Source organism: Microtus oregoni, unplaced genomic scaffold (assembly GCF_018167655.1).
Source record: "Microtus oregoni isolate MIOR12 unplaced genomic scaffold, Mior012 000005F_ref0000423, whole genome shotgun sequence".
NCBI classification, from domain to species: domain Eukaryota; kingdom Metazoa; phylum Chordata; class Mammalia; order Rodentia; family Cricetidae; genus Microtus; species Microtus oregoni.
The window spans coordinates 7281351-7300740 of record NW_024543064.1 but is presented as its reverse complement, the minus strand read 5'-3'; the positions used below and the strand labels follow the sequence as shown (position 1 = coordinate 7300740).

The 19390-nt window shown below is 47.4% G+C and overlaps 1 protein-coding gene across 2 annotated transcripts in view; it reads right to left on the bottom strand.

Annotated features, from left to right (window-relative positions):
* The window catches only part of LOC121448227 (ubiquitin conjugation factor E4 B), a 111136-nt gene extending 92099 nt beyond the window's left edge, over window positions 1–19037 (bottom strand). For both annotated transcript variants that reach the window (XM_041652064.1, XM_041652065.1), the window contains exon 1: window positions 18309–19037. In XM_041652064.1, coding sequence (XP_041507998.1) covers window positions 18309–18332 — 24 coding nt within the window. In that variant the 5' untranslated portion in view covers window positions 18333–19037. The remainder of the gene's footprint in view (window positions 1–18308) is intronic.
* Window positions 19038–19390: the final 353 nt, after the last annotated feature.

Sequence of the window (19390 nt, the reverse complement as noted above, 5' to 3'; positions counted from 1 at the left end):
GCCAGCCTTAGCTACAGAGTGAGATAATGTCTAAAAAATGGGATGGGACCAAGTGACTATAAATAATAAAGGCTACTAATTTTTTTTCACTTTCTAGTAATTTTTATTTCCTTCCCAAAATTAATTTTCCACATTAGGACATCCATATATTAAATTTTTCTCTGTAAATATATTTTATTATCTCTGAAAATTTGTAGTCTGAGCTAGGCAGTGGTAGCACACACCTTTAATACAAGCACTAGGCAGGCAGAGAAAGCCAGGAGGATCTCTAAATTCGAGGCCAGCCTGGTCTACAGAGTGATTTACAAGATAGCCAGGGCTACATGGAGAAACCCTGTCTCAGGGAGAAGAAAAACTGCAATCTGTACACTATTTGTGATTGACCTACACTGTGGGACATTGGTCTATATCCTGTCAATTATATCTTAAATAAACACTGATTGGCCAATAGCCAGGCAGGAAGTATAGGAGGGACAACCAGACAGGAAATAGAAGTCAAATAGGGGTCAATAAGAACAGGAGAATTCAAGCCGGGCGGTGGTGGTGCACGCCTTTAATTCCAGCACTTGGGAGGCAGGGGCAGACGGATCTCTGTGAGTTCAAGGCCAGCCTGTTCTACAAGAGCTAGTTTCAGGACAGGCTCCAAAACCACAGAGAAACCCTGTCCCGAAAAACCAAAAAAAAAAAAAAAAAAAGAACAGGAGAATTCTGGGAAGAAGGAAGCCTATTCCTCCGCAGTACTGACCTACTGACCCGATCAGAGAAGAAGCAAGATGTGACTCCCCCACCGAATAAGGTACAGAGCCATGTGGCTAACATATACTAAAATAATAGGATAATATAAATTATAAAGAGTTAATAAGAAGCCTGAGCTAATGGGCCAATCAGTTTCTAACTAATATAGACCTCTATGTGCTTTCTTTGGGACTTAACGATTGGGGGAACTGGACAAAACAGGAACCCCAGACAAGAGACCTAAATAGCTGATGTGCCAGTCTAATATGTATTTACAGATAAAAATTATACTATAATACTGGGGATGGAGGATCCCAAAGTCAAGGATAGCCTAAGCTTTATAGTAAGTTCCTATCTTAAAAACAAAAAAAAAAAAACAAAAAACCCACTAATACTATAAGACAAATGTGTGTGTGTGTGTGTGTGTGTGTGTGTGTGTGTATGGGTATTTTGCCTGCCTGTATGTCTGTGCACCACATGTGTGCCTGTTTCCATCAGAGGCCAGAAGAGGGGGTCAGATTCCTTGGTACTGGAGTTGCAGAGAGTTGTGAGCACCATCATGTGGGTTCTAGGAATCAAATCTGAGTATTCTGAAAGAGCAATCAGTGCTCTTTATTGCAAAGCTATCTGGCCCAAGATTTTACACACACACACACACACACACACACGTACAAACACACCTCTTTTTTTTCTTGTTTGGTTTTGGGTTTTGAGACAATGTATCTCAGTGTAGCTCTGGTTCTCCTGGAACTTGCTCTGTAGACCAGGCTGGCCTCAAACTCACAAGAGATCCGCCTGCCTCTGCCTCCCAAGTGCTTGGATTAAAGGTGTGTACCATCACCGCCCAGCAGGATTATAGTTTTAAAAGACATTTTATGTAAGTTATGGCCTCATGTATAATTTATATTTCATGAAAACAAGATAGAGAGACAGTTGAGCAGTTAAGATCACTTGCTGCTCTTTCAAAAGACCAGGATTCAAGAACCCACATGGCAGCTCACAAGTGTCTCTAACTCCAGTTCCAGGGGAGCTGACGCTCTCCTCTGGTCTCCATGGGCACCAGGTACGCAAGCAGTGTGCATACATACATGAAGGCAATACATCCATATAAAAAACATCTTGTTGGGCAGTGGTGACACACGCTTGTAATTCTAGCACTTACAAGGCAGAGGCAGGTGGATCTCTCTGAGTTACAGAACAGCCAGGGTAGTTACACAGAGAAACCCTGTCTCAAAAAAAGAAAAAAAAAATTTAAAGACAGGATCAAAATAGTATTGTACATGATAAAATGCAAAAGTTTTACTAAGATTGGAGAAATAGGGGCTGAAGAGATAACTCAACAGTTAAGAGCACTGAGTATTCTTCCGGGACCCGGGTTCAGTTCCCAGCACCCACATGGCAGCTCACAACTGTCTGTAACTACAGTTCCCAGGGACCCGACATTCTTACACAAGCAAAACACCAGTGCACCTTAAATAAGAAACAAACAAACAGGAGAAATGAGGTGTACAACACTGGGCCTTTCGCGGCACATACTTCTGTAATCTTAGACAGCGGGCTAAGGCAGGAGACAGAGGCTAGCCTAGCTACATCGTGACACTTTTTAAACTGTAAAAGTGGGGAGGCTGGAGATGTAGCGCAGTAATAAAGAATTTACCCGATACGAGCAAAGCTGTGGCTTTAATCCTCAGCCGTAACAACCAACCTCACATAAACAGGATCAGTTTGCTAAAAACCTACTACATCATGGCCAGTATTGCCGATGGCTTTACTTCAGACCCAAGGTTTGTTAGAAGTTGGGTGAGCACCAACATTATTAAATGTTTACAAGTCAACCTTCAGGAAAGACAGTGCCACACTGCACAGACCCCAGAGAACGGAAGAACACCACCAGGAGCCAACGCCCCAGTCACCCACACACGGGGAGAGGCTCACCCAAACAGCCAGTCCTAAGGAAACACAGGTGTATCTGATCAAAATCACAACTCTGATGAAAGGGTTTCTTCTAAGCATCCCCTCAACATACCCATAGCACCTTAATGTAGCAATAAACCCAAAACAAAAGGCACTAACACAAGGCAAGACCTGGGGTCACAAAGAGACACACTGTCTTGTTCTGTCCACCATGCACTCAAACAAACATTTGTCCTGGACCACTCTGTGCCCAGCCCTGTGCTAAAAACTAGACAAAGGGGCTAAAAATGAGCATGAGCTGGGAGTCTATGTTCTGGTGGGAGCCACATCAGTGAATAGGCCATTCAAGGCGGAGTGATCAGTATTGGGATAGGAAACTAAACGTGAATGAGATGCCTTTTCCTTTTCGTCCCAAGCCCTCCCCGCAGCTGAGGCTGCCCTTGCTGATTGGCAGTATGGGACAGTGAGTTGAGGTTAAACGTTCGCCTGTGCCACTGTAAAACCTTTCCGAGTCGAGCACGATGGTACACGCATGCGATCAACACTTGAAGACCAAGGAACCCACCTGAGGGCAGCCTGGGCAAGGAGTGAGAACAGATGTATACATAAGTTACATAAACACCACCCTGCCTCAGAAACAAAAACAGCGTCCCAGATCTACTCCTAGAAACAATTCCAGAACAATGAACAGTTTGCCCAGAGGACATAGTGAAGTCTCTATCCTCCTTGGCCTAATCTTGGCCTAATCAGACCTCCCATTGGAATAAACTGCTCCCTCCACACACCCACAGCACGCTCTTCCCATCTACTTAGCACAGCAACTCCAGCTGTTTGCTTCTGTGCCCGGAGAGGAGTGCTGACTCACTGGAAGATCAGGCCTCTCTCATCCTCGACCTCAGCAAGCCCCTGAGAAGGCACCCGACATGTATTTGTTAACGTTAAACTGGATAATAATAAGCAGATCTTTCATCATTTGCACGTTTGTCAGCCGTTTCTTTTTCAATCTGTTGTCCTTTTGAGACAAGGACACAGGTAGCCCAGGTCTGGCGGCAACTCACTACGCGGCCCAGGATGGAGGGGCAGGAACTCACTAGACGGGGTGGAACTCACTATACAACCCAGGATGGACAGGAACTCACTATACAGCCCAGGATGGGGAGGAACTCACTATACAGCCCAGAATGGAGGGGCTGGAAGTCGCGATGTGACCCATGAGGAGCTGGAATTACAAGTATGAACCACCAGAGCTGACTTTTCTAAGCTCATACATATACTTGCAATAAGAGCCACAAGTTCAAAGCCAGGCTGGTCTACATAGAGAGTTCTGGACAAACCAAGGCTACAGAGTAAAGAAAGCACTGCCTCTAAAAGCCAAAAGAAAAAATACAGTATGATCCAGTGTTCTCTAGACTGATTCACAATTTACATACGGGACTCAGGCCCAGAGCATCAGACTAGACAAACATACAGATGTATACAAATAACTACTGAATAAATAAAGTAACCCAAGCTTAATTTTCTTTCTGATTTATGTGTATAAGTGTTTTTACCTGCATGTATGCATGTATGTTTGTGCACCATATGTTTGCAGTGCCTGCAGAGGCCAAAAGGGGGTGTCAGATCCCCTGGAACTGAAATTACAGATGGTTGTGAGCTGCTATGTGGGTGCTGGGGATTAAATTCCTGCCCTCTAGAGGCAGTGCTCTTAACCAATGAGCCATCTCTCCAGCCTCCAGCATCCTATCCCCATTTTAGCTTTCTAATAAAAATAGTGATTAGAATAGGGAAAAATAAAATTTAAAAGAACCTGCTCTCTTGGGCTGGAGAGATGGCTCAGAGGTTAAGAGCACTGGCTGCTCTTCCAGAGGTCCTGAGTTCAATTCCCAGCAACCACATGGTGGCTCACAACCATCTGTAATGAGATCTGGTGCCCTCTTCTGGTGTGTGGGCATACATCAAGGCAGAATGTTGTATACATAATAAATAAATAAATCTTTAAAAAAAAAAAAAAAACCTGCTCTCCAAACTTTTCTTCTCATTTAAACTATGGCTTCTACCACTACGTACAGGGCGCTTCCCAGGGCCTACACCTCACTTCCAAGCTCACTCTCCCCATTCTCTTCTAACTTAGGCAGCAGGACAACTGGTCCTACCAAGGTCTCATGACAACCACACTGCCAAGTCCACTCTACATCTTTCCCTAAGCAACTGCCATGTAGGTCTGACAACCCGAGTTCATGGCCCGGAATCACATAAAGGTAAAAAAAGGAACCACTCCCCAGAAGCTGTCCTCTGACTTCCATACTAGTGCTGCAGAATACACAGACAGAAACACGCACACACCCCAAGCTAGCGGTGGTCATGTGGGCATCCTCGGGAGATCCTAAACTTTGCCTGAACGAAGAGTCAACCTTTTCGGAACTCTGCCCAGAAAGGCCAATTCCTTCCTGCTGGCCCTGGGTTTGGAAGTAGGGGAACAGTGTGGGGGGCGGACAGATGGTAAATACTACCTGTGCCTCTCAAAGACCAGCTGCCACTTCCAGATCTGCCCACCACGATGGCTTGGCATTGCTTCCTGGCCTCAGAGAAAGCTTTGGAAGTAGCCGTTCTGCCTGCTGGGGCAGGACTTTCAGGCACCAAGGGGCTCTTGGGACTCTGGAAGGGTAAGTGGGAAGCAGGCTACTGAAGACTCATCTGAACGGCTTGTATTCTATAAGCTGCTGCTGGGTTACGTGCTGCGCGAGTTGTTTTTTTTTTTTTTTTTAATACTGTATTTTTGTATGCTTTTTGCAAAGTGGTGTTAACCGTTTTTGTACAAGAAAAAAAAACACAAAAACCAAAAAAAAAAAAAAGAAAGAAAAGAAACACACACACACACACGTTCAATTTGTAAAAACAAGCTGGGAAAATGGCTCAGTTGGTAAAGTACCTGCCAAGTTCAGGACCCCAGCACTGGGCTTTCAAGGAGTGCATTTTGGGGCCATTGTGTAGGGTGGGAGCAGAGATAGGCAGCCTAGTCAATCAGTGAACTCCAGGTTCAGAGAGACCATCTCAAAAAAATATGGTGAAAAGTGATAAAGATATCTGATTTTTGACCTCTCCTGAGGCATTTACACATGTGTATGCACACCTGGACACACCTACAAGCACACAGACAGCACACACACACACACACACACACACGTATCAACAGCTAAAACAGCTAAGCTTCTGTCTTGCTTAGGCCATTATTATCCTGCTGTATCTGCTAAATCTCCATCCTAACTACCTTCCGGATTTTGGAATGTGAAGTCACTGACCTTACTGATAGATATTAATGACCCTGACTCGGGTCAGCATGGGCATGGATGCGGCAGAATGGAGAGCACGTGACCCTCCTTAGGCTTCAGTAAGTCATCTGGGAAAACTTAGGACATCTGGGTAACTGAGGCTGCTCCACAAGCAGAGCACTTGCTTGCAAGCCTATTGACCTGAGTTTGATCCCTGGGTCCCAGAAGGTGGCAGGAGAGAGCCAGCTCTAGAAAGGGGTCTCTGACCTCCACACATTCGCCAAGCCCCTATGCTCTGCCCCTCCCCAACACATAAAATAAGTAAAGCTAAATGTTTAAATCTATGACATCTTAGCAAACAGCTCAAACGCCAACACAGCCTACAGCTGTAGGGCAGCCACTGAACAATTCAGATCTGATTATTTCCTGGCCTCAGGCCACCGCAGGGAATGTGGCACCAGCATCCAGGGATAAAAGGAAGTAAGCAGGGATCTGATGGAACTGCTAAGGAGTGCCCAGGCCTACGGTTTAGGTTTCCTCAGGAGAAAGCCAACTTTGTCAGCATTCAGGGGGCGGAAGCTGGAGAAACTGTCCTATTTCAGGAAGAGTGTCCAGGCCAGCAAAACAGTAAGAAGTATACTAGCTAATGTTACGTCAACTTGACACAGGCCAGAGGCATCAGAAAGGAGGGAACCCCAATTGAGAAAATGCCTCCATAAGATCAGGGTGTAGGCAGATCTGCAGAGAATTTTCTTAATCAGTGATTGATGAGGAAAGGCCCAGCCCTTTGAGAGTGGGGTCGACCCTGAGCTGGTGGTCCTGGGTCCTGTAAGGCTGAAGACAAGTGCTGGTGGCGCACGCCTTTAACCCGAGCACTTGGGAGACAGAGACAGGAGATCTCTGTGAGTTAAAGGCCAGCCTGCTCTACAGAATGAGTTCCAGGACAGCTAGGGCTGTTACACAGAGAAACCCCAAAAGGGCTGCTGGTTGGGAGGTCAGAAACCCACACCTATACAAAAGTAAGCCCTCACACAAGGCCCTAGGAGGAGGTGACAAAGGTCAAAGGCCAGGAAGGGGTATGCCCACAAGCTACATTCTTTCCTCTCCCAGCAAGGCACTCCCAACACCCTAGCCCTACTCCAGCACACGTGAGTAGTGGCAGGAGAGAACTTGTGTTTTCATTTAAGGTTCCTGGACTTAAAAGTTAATGTGGGGCTGTCTCCCTCGGAAGGGTGCAGTTTTATATCTGGGAAGGTCTAGATGGAAGTCCCTAACATGAAAACTTTCGGCTGAACATGTGGCTGTCCAGTGAAAACTATTTCTCAGCCTTCCCAACAAGTAACCGTGCCGGTGGCTCAGGCTCTGCGATGTGTGCCTCTTCCAAGCTGTGCCTGCCCTTCTCCTCTCCTCTCTCTGACAAAATGCAGGTGGACACACACGGCCATGAGACGAAGCCTTAGTCAGGGAAACAAACCCAAGACAGTGGCTGGGCCCTGATGAGCAGAGTGGCCACACCAGTCCTCGCCTCCTGGCAGACTTCTGTCAGAGAGAAATCAACGGCCACCTGGCTTCAGTATCTTTCATCACCATCGACGGAGTAACGCGCTGACTCCTCCAGCATCCTCAGCATCCTCCAGCATCCTCCAGCATCTCTCTGAACCCCACAGCCAGCCAGCCAGCCCATCACCCAAGTCTGCCTGTTCTCCAAACCACTGATGGTCTGACTCACTCAAGTTCTCCACCACCACCACCGGCTTCCCCCCACCCCACGCACACACAGCCTCTCCCTGGGACTTCTGCAACAGCCTCCTAACCTCCCTGAATTCACCATTTCCCTATTGATCTATCCTCTTCACAGAAAACAAAAAGGATTCTTTGATAACATAATACCAAATGTGTGCTAGCTAGTTTTTATTGTCAACTTAACACAGTTTATCATTTGGAAAGTCTCAATTGAGGGGTTACCCAGACCAGATGGGCCTGTGCTGGTTTCTGTAAAACTGTGTCTTGACTGACAATTGATGTGGGAGGGGCTCAGCCCAGTGAGCAGCACCATCCCCTAGGCAGGTGGGCTATAGAAGACGACTAGTGAGCAAGCCAGTAACTGCTGTTCCTCCATGGCTTCTGCTTCAGCTCCTGCCTCCAGGTTCCTGCCTTCAGTTCCTGCCCCGGCTTCTCTCGGTGACAGTGTGACCTGAGAGCTGTAACACGAAATAAGCCCTTCCTTCCCCTCCTCAAGCTGCTTTGCTCGGCTTGCCTTCCTGCCGGTCGCCTGCCTGCATCACAACAGAAACGCTAAGACGCAGTGCAAGCCTTCCGTGGGCAGAAGGTTCCTATTTGTTCACTGCAATAGCCCCATCGTCTAAAACCACGTACAGAATTAATTTCATAAACTACGAGCTGTTAGCTGGACATGCTGGTGCCCACCATTAGTCCAGCACCGGGGAGGCTGAGACAAGTGCATTCCTGAAGCAGGGCCAGCAGCCTGGTCTACACATCAAATTCCAGGAAAACCAGGGCTACATGGTGAGACCCTGTCTCAAGAAAGAAAAGGACAAGAGCAAAAGTCTCACTGCTGCAGACAGGCAGCTGTGCCGCCTAAGGCTGCCCATGAACCTACAACAAAATGCCCCATAAACTTAGACAGGCCCAAGCGGCCTATAGCCCGAGTGCACGGCCAGCCTCGGACACAGTGAGACCCTGTGCGAAAAGGAGACAAAAACAAGGTCATGCGTGGTCGCTTTGCTTTGAGGTCTCTTTCTAAACAGTGTGAGGTGCCTCTGACCTTCAGATGCATGGTCGGTGTGAAAGCAGGCCCTAGAGGCTGGTGTGGTGGGTAGTGCACGCCTTAATCCCAGCACTCTGGGGGCTGAGGCAGGCAGACATCTGTGAGTTCAAAGCCAGCATGATCTATATATAGAGTGCGCTGCAGACCAGCTAAGGCTATATTGTGAAACTGTTTCAAAAACAAAACAAAATGCAACTCTAACTACATGTTCAGGGACCAAGTGCAGCATAGCTTCATGAAGCCACTTTCTGCCCTTCTAACGCTGATAACATACTTGGTTGTCACCTTACAATGAAGAGTAATGGCAAACCCAGACCCTAGTACTATTTCCATCCCACCTTAGACAGAGTAGCGCTCCCTGACGGTGGCACGTGAAAGCACAGTGTGTGCTATAAACTTGTATGTGGTGCGTACCCTGTGCGGAGGCCACAGGCCTGCTGCTGGTGTCGCTTCTATTGCCCTGGCTTTTGAGACAGGGTCTCCCACTAAACCGGGTGTTCCTCAATTCACTTGACTTGCTGGCCATCAGTCCGGGGATCTCGTCTCCCTGTTCAAGGCTGGCGTCAAGGCCCAAGCACCATAGCAGCTTTCTGGGTGGGCGCCAGGGGCTCCAGACTTCACTCTCCTCAAGCTTGTGGAGCAGGCACACTTTAGCCTCTGAGCCATTCCCCAACCCAAAGCATGTTTTTGTTTTGTTTTGTTTTGTTTTGTTTTTTTTTTTGTGGATTTTCGAGAAAGGGTTTCTCTGTAGCTTTTGGTTCCTGTCCTGGAACTAGCTCTGGTAGACCAGGCTGGCCTCGAACTCAGAGATCTGCCTGCCTCTGCCTCCCAAGTGCTGGGATTACAGGCGTGCACCACCACCGCCCGGCTGCATGTTTGTTTTTTAAAGACACTCAAAAAGGCAAGCAAACTCAGCAAGCAGGTCTAGTACTCAAAGGGACGACATCAACAGGTAGAACCAGATTTGCACACAGCCAGGAAATGGCTGTGTCACACACCAATTAGTCGAAAATAATTACACTAGCCACAGTGAGAAGCGTCCCGGCTCCAGATACTAAGATGTGGAAACAGGGAGGCATCCCGGCTGACACGCACAGGGGAGAACTCGAGAAGACTCCAGCTCTCACCACTATGGCCACCACACAGCAAACCCCAAGGACCCAAGTGGCGCACTCCTTTAATCCCAGCACTTGGGAGCAGAGGCAGACGGATCTCTGAGTTCCAGACCAGCCTGGTCTACAGAGTAAGTTCCAGAACAGTCAGTGCAATACAGAGAAGACTTGTGGGAGATGGGGGCGGGGGAATACTCCCTCTATGGGTTCATATAGTTAAAAGCTTTGTTATTGGGAGGTGGCATTATTTGAGAAGGATAAAGAAGTGGCCTTGCTGGCAGAAGAGCATCACAGCGCTTTACGGTTTCAAAAAGCCCACACTAGGCCCAGCATCTTCTTTTTCTCTGCCTGCAGATCAGGATACAGCAGCACTCAACTACTCCATGCCTGCCACCAGGCTTCCCACCATGATAATAATGGACTAAGCCGCTGAAACTCCAAGGCTTCTACTAAATGCTTTCCTTTGTAAGTACTGCCATGATCATGGCGTCTCTCCACAGCAATAGAACAATGACTAAGACAAACGAGGAGGCCTATCTCAGAAAATAGGAGGCCAGCAAGCAAAAAGACTCCTCTGGTCTTCATATAGGCATGCATGCATGCATGCACACACATGCGCAGATACAAGACACCTTCTCCTAAGCCAAGGGCAGTGTCACACGCCTAGAGTTTCAGCTACTCTGGAGGCTGATGCTCTTCTAAGCTCAGGAGTTTGAGGCCAGCCTGGGTTACACAGCAAGGCTTCTCTCCCTTCAAAAATGCCAACTGTGAGAATAAATGACCTTAATCCCAGACCTCAAGCAGAGGTAGGTGGATCTCTGTGAGTCTGAGGCCAGACTGGTCTACATAGAGTTCCAAGCCTGACAGAGCTACATAGTGAGACCCTATCTTTAAATAATAATAATAATAGTAATAATTTATTTTACCAATGTTTGGGGGCTAGAGAGATGGCTTCAGTGGTTAAAAGCACCTAACACCGACATGATGTCTCACAACCACCTACGCAGATCTACATTCCAGCATACAAATAATAAAACAAAAACCACAAAAGCCACCCCAGTGTTCTCTATCTTTTCAGGCTACTTTATTTCCCTTTATAGGGATGATCATGAAAAACCATCTGCTGTGCCTATGTGTCTGCCTCCTTTGAGGAAAATGAAGATCCCTAGAAGCAGGTCTCAGTATAACTGGGCATACAGCAAGGAAAAGCAGCAAAGTTAAGGGCAAACCGCGACTAAGCCCACTACAGATGCCTTCCCGCCTTCAAGCCACACAGCATCCGGGGCTGTCTGAGGCCTGTACTCTCAGCCACAACTGGAGAATAAAAGTCTCCTGGTTTCCACTGCCCCTCTTCCCTACTCGTAAAGGGAGGTTTCTAATGGTGCTTTAGAAAAGGGACTGAGAACTCCACAATTAGGCTCTAGATTGGGATCCAGATCCCACATTAAACTGGCCGTATGCCTTAGAGCTATGTGTGGTTCAACCGGTAGAGTGCTCGTCTATTTACATGCCTTTTGGCAAGCTAATTAATTTCTATTAACCTTGATTTTCCTATCTGTAAAATAGAGATGATAATAGCGAAGGTGTCAGAGGAGTTCAGAGCTTAGCACCAAGAACTCTGAAGTGACAGCAAATGTCACCATCATCATTCTGTCTCTTTTCTTATTTTTTTCTCTTTTTTCTTTTTTGGCTTTTCGAGACAGGATTTCTCCGTAGCTTTTGGTTCCTGTCCTGGAACTAGTTGTTGTAGACCAGGCTGGCCTTGAACTCACAGAGAGCCATCTGTCTCTGCCTCCCTAGTACTGGGATTAAAGGCACGCACCACCACTGCCCCACCTCTTTACTTATTTTTATCTTCTTTTTTTGTTTTGTTTTGTTTTTATCTATGAAGCCTGTCCTGGAACTCAGGCTGGCCTTGAACTCACAGAGATCCGCCTGCCACAGCTCTCCCAAGTGCTGGGATTAAAGGAGTGTGCCACCACTGCCCTAGCCTGAGGCAAAGGGCCAGGCAGTGGGGCCTTTAATCCCAGCACTTGGAAGGCAGCAACAGGCAGATTTCTGAGTTCAAATCCTGCCTGGACTACAGAGCGAATTCTAAGACAGCCAGGACTGTTACACAGAGAAACCCTGTCAAAGGAAGAAAAAAAGAGGAGGCAAAAGGCTGACTGGACGGTTCAACAATGAGAAGCAAACACTGCTCTTGCCCCTAGTACCCACATCAGAAGTCTCACAACCAACCATCTGTAATCCAAGTCCAGGAAGATCTGTCTCTTGTCTCTGAATGCAAGTGCACGTACAAGTAGCGCACTTTCTCTTTCTCTCACACGAACGTACGTATGCGCGCGCGCGCGCACACACACGCACTTAAAAATAAAATAAATGGCCAGGCACTGGTAGTGCACGCCTTTAATCCCAGCACTCAGGAAGCAGAGACAGGTGGATCACTGAGTTTGTGGCCAGCCTGGTCTCCAGTGGGATGACAGCCAGGGCTGCACAGGGAAAACCTGCCTCAAAATAAATAAATAAATAAATAAATAAAATAAATATGTATCTCTGGGTAAGAAAAAGAGAAAAAGGGGGGCTGATGCATTAAGAGTATACAGGTCAGGTGGGAGACACCAGGTGAACGCATCTATTTATTGGGTATCTTTGATACAAGCTTCATGTGTTCCAGGCCGGCTTTGTACTATTATGTAGCTGAAGACAACTCAAACTAACTTCCCATCCTTCTCTGTGTCCCAAACTCTCAAATACAGGAATGCACCGCCATATCTGGTTATATACAGTGCTGGGAATGGAATCCAGGGGCTCAGGAATGCTGGACCAGCACCCTCCCAGTGAAATTGTACCACCAGACTAACAACGCTTTCAACAATCTCAAAGAACTCACCTTGCCTTCTCTAAAATCTGTCCGTGTCCAAGCCCAATCAACCCTGCTCCTAGTTAGAACCAAGGGTTTGAGTCTCCATCCCCCTCCCCTTCACAACTGGTGTTGGAACTGGATGAAGTTAGTGCAGCATTCTATCATGGTTCTAGCATGGGCCATGAGAGCACACCCCAGCCCTGGGAGGCAGAAGCAGAAATCTGCAAGGCTGTGGCCAGCGTGGACCACAGAGGGTGCTAGGGCAGCAGTCAGGGCTATGGACAGTGAGATCTCATTTCAAACAAGGAAAGAAGAAAAGAAGGGGGGGGGGGGGGAAGCAGACTAATTTAGAACCTCAGTATTTATTCCTGGTGTGCCTGCTCACCACGTCTCACCATCAACGCCTGGTGTGACTGCTCACCACGTCTCACCATCAACGCCTGGTGTGCCTGCTCACCACATCTCACCATCAACGCCTGGTGTGACTGCTCACCACGTCTCACCATCAATGCCTGGTGTGCCCGCCCCCACGTCTCACCATTATCAACGCCTGGTGTGTGTGCCTTCTCACCACGTCTCACCATCAACGCCTTAGTGTGCCTGCTCACCACGTCTCACCATCAATGCCTGGTGTGCCTGCTCACCACGTCTCACCATCAATGCTGGTGTGCCCGCCCCCATGTCTCACCATCAATGCCTGGTGTGCCCGCCCCCATGTCTCACCATCAATGCCTGGTGTGCCTGCTCACCACATCTCACCATCAATGCCTGGTGTGCCTGCTCACCACGTCTCACCATCAATGCCTGGTGTGCCCGCTCACCACGTCTCACCATCAATGCTGGTGTGCCCGCCCCCACGTCTCACCATCAATGCTGGTGTGCCCGCCCCCACGTCTCACCATCAATGCTGGTGTGCCCGCCCCCATGTCTCACCATCAATGCCTGGTGTGCCTGCTCACCACATCTCACCATCAATGCCTGGTGTGCCTGCTCACCACGTCTCACCATCAATGCCTGGTGTGCCCGCTCACCACGTCTCACCATCAATGCTGGTGTGCCCGCCCCCACGTCTCACCATCAATGCTGGTGTGCCCGCCCCCACGTCTCACCATCAATGCTGGTGTGCCCGCCCCCACGTCTCACCATCAATGCTGGTGTGCCCGCCCCCACGTCTCACCATCATCAACGCCTGGTGTGTGTGCCCGCCCCCACGTCTCACTGTCAATATCTCCATCCCATGGAGCTCTACCGCCTGACACATGGTTAACAACAGCCTCCTACCAGTCATCTTAAAGCCTTAACACCCTGCAGGGGAGAGATCACAGTCTCACAGAGAGCTGAAACTTTCAGACAGCTCTCCAAGGCTGATGACAGCCAGTGCCACCAGCAAACAATTCCAACCGCCCCAGCGCCATGACTTGGTGTTGTTTTTAGAGCTCCTGTCCCTCACATCCAACTCCCAGTACTCACACCCAACTCCCAGTACTTCAGGGGCAAAAACACAACATAACCTTTTTCTAATGTCTTAATTAAGACCTCATTCCACAGGGCGTCCCTTCTTCCTATTCTGAGTGTCTCATCTGCAAGTGACATCACACAGCTACACTGTACATTAAAATAAATTTTATGTTTTATTTTATGTGTATGAGTATTTTGTGTGCATATGTGCATATGACCACATATGTGCCTGGTGCCTGGAGAAGTCAGAAGAGGACACCAGACCCCTCTGGGACTGGAGATACAGATGTCTGAAAGCCACCATGTGGCTGGTGGGAACTGAACCTGGGTCCTCTCCAAGAACAAGTGCTTTTAGCTGCTAAGCCATCTCTCCAGCCCCTATATATTGTACATTTTAGGTTCCTATCTCCATCCCCCAACAAAACCTCTAACTTATGGAGTGAACCACTTGAGGCTGGGTTAGGGGGAATTGGTGAGGGAACATTACTGCACATCAGTCAATTCCAAAAGGACCAGACCACATTATAAATGTACTCACAAAAAACACCGCTTTACAGAAACTGGGAGTGTCAGCGAGATAATGGTAATAGGATATTTATACAGATGCTGTGATCAGTCAATGGCCAACTGGTAAACAGTGAAATGTAATAAAGAAGGGGGCTTGGGAATCCGGAGCCTGGAGTTTGAATTCTAACCATGTGACTTCTAAACCAGGTCTCTTTTGCCAAGTTATTTAACCTAAATCTGTTTCCTCACCTATAAAATATACAAACTGGTTCCTACTTCATTGAATTATTTTACCAAATAAAACAATGGCTACACCATGCAAAGTGCAGGATTCTAAGGCTGTTCACAACTGTCAATCTTTTTCCACTTAGAGAACACTGCTATTCTGTGATCCCAGCATTTGGGAAGCTGAGGCAGGAGGATTACAAATCTAAGGTCAGCATGGAATATATAGCCACACCCTGAAATAAAAATAAAAATCCATGGGGCGGTGGTGGCACACACCTTTAATCCCAGCCCTCGGGAGACAAAAAAAAAAAAAGAGAGAGACACACACACACAGATCTCTGAATTCAAGGCCAGCCTGGTCTACAAAAGCTAGTTCCAGAAGTTCCAAGCTACAGGGAAACCCTGTCTCAAAAAACAAAACAAAACGAAACAAACAAACAAAAAAACTGATAAATATGATTTTAAAAAATAAATTAAAAAGCCTGGCGGTGGTGGCGCACGCCTTTAATCCCAGCACTTGGGAGGCAGAGGCAGGCGGATCTCTGTGAGTTCGAAACCAGCCTGGTCTACAGAGCTAGTTCCAGGACAGGCTCCAAAGCCACAGAGAAACCCTGTCTCGAAAAACCAAAAAAAATAAATAAATAAATAAATAAATTAAAAAACTCCAAGGTCATATATGATACATTTGGGAATAACACTTAACTCTTCTAAACCTTGACCACACCCTGAGTCCCAGGCAACCATCTCTCAGAAGTAGGTCAGAAAGATTTACAAGAGAAAAAGGGGGAGAAAAGGTACAAATCATTTCAAGGCAATTTCATCACCACTGCTAAAAAGCAGCTGAAAAGCCCTGCCCTTCTTGCAGCACTGCCTGGGTCCACAAGAACACGTGAGTAGCAGGAACACAATGCAAACGATGATGCTGTGGAATGTAAGGAGGTTAAAGGAGGCTGAACTTAGTCCCGGCTCTGTTCTGCGGAGTACAGAGCTCACTGTAGAGCACGCAGCAACGCAGGCCAACAACCCTTTCAAATACGCATAAAAAAGAAGAGAATCCAAGGTGACCTATGAAAAAGGGACCTAGTCTGGTTAAACCAGTTTTTATTCTTCTAGCCTGTATTGTGAAAATATTCACAAATATTCTCATTTTGTTAAAATATGAAACTCTGATTTAACCCAGTTTCCTAACTTCAGATGAGGGAATCGCTGGCATGATTGGTTTAATTCTGAAGCTATCCTTCAACAGTCAATAACACATGTGTGTTATCTTTTAACCAAATCCAAATCAACATCACCTGCAGTATCTGTGATACAGGTTTCTACTAACAAAGTAACAATACAAGGGCAAAAAAACCTTTGGAAACTTATCTGTTGAGAAATGTATATAACCCAGTATTAAAGAAACTGGATTAAAGCTAGGCAAGTTGGTACACAACTTAATTCCCAGCATTCATAGCAGAGGCAGGGATATCTCTGAGTTGGAGGCCAGCCAGGGCTACCCAGTTAGATGCAAGAAAGGGAAAAAGAAGAAAAGGAAAAAAAAAAAAAAAACAACTTTATAAAGAGATTCTGGTCTAGCTTCTAATGAGGGGGAAAAAAGACCACTTATTATACTGCCATTGTGGTCAGGCCAACTAATTTGCTGACGTTAACTTTATACTAATCCTTCACTGGTGAATTTAATTTTTCATAAATGTTTTAGTGTCCTGTTGACCTTGAAAAATTTCTTCCACAAAGATTATATGTATTCCTTTCAGGGTCACTAAGAGAGTTACACCATCTCAAGAACTAAGCAAAATGAAAAGACACCTTTGACACAGTATCTGTGGCCAGTCTGTATACTTTATGGTTTGAAAAAAAATTAGTAAAAACTCAAATCTGTAAAGACCTCTAAAACACAAACTATTTAGAGGTCAGAAGAAAAAAAACAGTACTTTCTGGAAGTAAGATTACTGAAAAGCACAGATTGTGTATTTTTAAAATTAAAGAAAAATCGAAGAACACTTTTAAAAACTTAAAAAAAAATACCAGATGTTTCCAAGGCAGTATTTTCTGAAACTGCTCAAGACTTTTCTGATTTAAGATTACACTCCTGCTGTAATTGAGGAAAACCAAGTTAGTTGACACAAAATGACTTAACAACTAAAGTATCACAATCCTCAAAATTGTTCCTTTTCCCACCTGACCCTTCACCCACCCACCCATGTGCAGGCTCCATCCCTGGAGAATTTTAGTGACTAAACAAACATGAGAAGACCATGGCCAAAAGTGAGCAAGAACCTCTTCCAGGGCTGGAGAGATAGCTCAGAGGTTAAGAGCACTGCCTGCTCTTCCAGAGGACCTGAGTTCAATTCCCAGCAACCACATGGTGGCTCACAACCATCTGTAATGAGGTCTGGTGCCCTCTTCTGGCCTGCAGGCATACACACAGACAGAATATTGTATACATAATAAATAAAATATTTAAAAAAAAAAAAAAAAGAACCTCTTCCAAACAACCTGATGACAGATGACTATTTTCATATACTGCAGGGGAAGTTTACATGAAGCAGTGGAAGAAATGAAACCAGTGAGGGTCTTGAAAAGAAGGCCTTCAATTTGTAGAAAGATGGGAAAAGTCAACCTCACAGGAAATGCCTTGTGCCTTAACTGCCACTGCTTCTCAGACAATCATACACAGCACAACCCAAGTTTAAGGGGGAGGGGAGTTAAAAAAAAAAAGTAAAATAGAAGACCAGCAGTCATTAGTAGTCTGTTAAAATTACTACGATTTAACTGGAATCTTTTAAACTATTAAGGATATACACTTTGTTCAATATCAAGGAATCTGTAACTACCTCTCAAACACAAAGGTACCTTTGATCAACTTATACAATGAAATGGCCACATGTATCTGGGATTTCCAATACTTCCTTTTAAAATCATTAAATATTATGGTAAAAGTGTTCTTTAAATCTCTAAAGACACAGGCATACACAATATACCATGATCTAAATCTTGCCCTCTTTCTTGAAAACCCTTTTAAAAAGACCGAACACCTTCAAGATGTTCTCCTTGTCTTCAGACCCTAAAAGAAAAAAGCAAGTGGAGTTCAGAATGAAGATACAAGGAAAGAGAATAAAGAAGAAGAAAACATGAGGCCCTCTCCGGGGTCCCGCATTCTCTATCCCTGGAGTATTTTAGAGATTGAGTAAACATACTGAGGAGACCGTAGCCCAAAGCAGAGCAAGGGCTTCTTACAATACAACCAACCTGATGATGAATGGACTACTCCCATAATATCTCATTATTCTTGAAAATGTCATCTCCGTCGCCTCCCCATCCCAAAAGCCCGACACCACTAGGGCAAAATCGTCCCCGTCCAAAGCGCCAAAGAGTTGCCAAGTAATCCTTTCAAGGTGCCCCCCCCGCCCCCCACGCCCCAGCCTCCTCACCTCGTCAGCGCTCAGCTCCTCCATCGCTTTCCTCTTAATGGTGAAAGGCGTTAGGGAAGAGATCCTCAGTTCTTGAGATCAGGGCGGGAGCAAAGGAGACGGGAAGGTATCTAGCGAGCTGTCTGGTCCCCCCCAATGGGGGAGGTTTCAGAATTGCATAGTCAGAGGTTAAAAACTAAGAACACGAGGCACTGAACCGCCTTGGCTCCGGTCGCTCAGATGGCCCCAACCTCCTCCAGCTGCAAGCGCCCTGAGCCGCCTCCTCTGGCCACGACCGCAGCTACGGGGTCCTCTCCAGGCTCCACGGACTCCCCTAGCTTCCCAGGTTACCCAGAGCGGGCGGCGCGGTCTCCAGCTCGGCTCGTGCCGCTGCGCCCCGTGTCTTCGTGGCGGTGACGCGGCAGCTGCGTTTCTCTCCCGCAGACCCTGCTCCGGGTCCCACCCTTGGCCCCTGGCGGGAACGGCTCTGCTGCACGCTGGATGCCCCCGAGGCGCCGCTACCCTACAGCAGCCCAGCTAGAGCGCTGGACCGGGAAGCCCCTCCCCTCTAAAAAGCAGGCCAGGATCGCCCCGCCTCCACGCAAGAACCCTGGTGGGGGGAGGGGAGGGACTGGACTGGCGAAGCCCTCGCTGAGAGCGTGAATCCTCCTACCCCTCCAACCCTACTCTTACCCCCTCGCCCCACCAAGTATTATTCATCAAAACAACAGGGCGGCCATCTTTGAAGGGGATCACGTGACCCTCGCTGGGGAGGCGGGGCTTCTGGCGCCCGGACGCGGCAGCCAATAAGCGACGGGATCCGCGCCGCCGATTTCCTCTTCCCCTGCATCCTGTCCCCGCCCCCTGCCCCACCCCCTCCCTCCAGCGCGCCAGGCGGGAGGGGGAGGGGGGAGGGGAGCTGCCAGGCTAAGAAGGGAGGGAGGCGGGGCGGTGCGTTTCCATGGAGACCGCGCGGAGGCGAGGGGCGCGGTGGGCGGGGCTCGGGTAGGCTCGGTCTTGCCGGGGTCGCTTTTCTTGGCCCCTAGGGTTTTCGCTATGCGGGTTTGCTGTCTAATGACGTGGGAATCGGGCCACCCGCACCT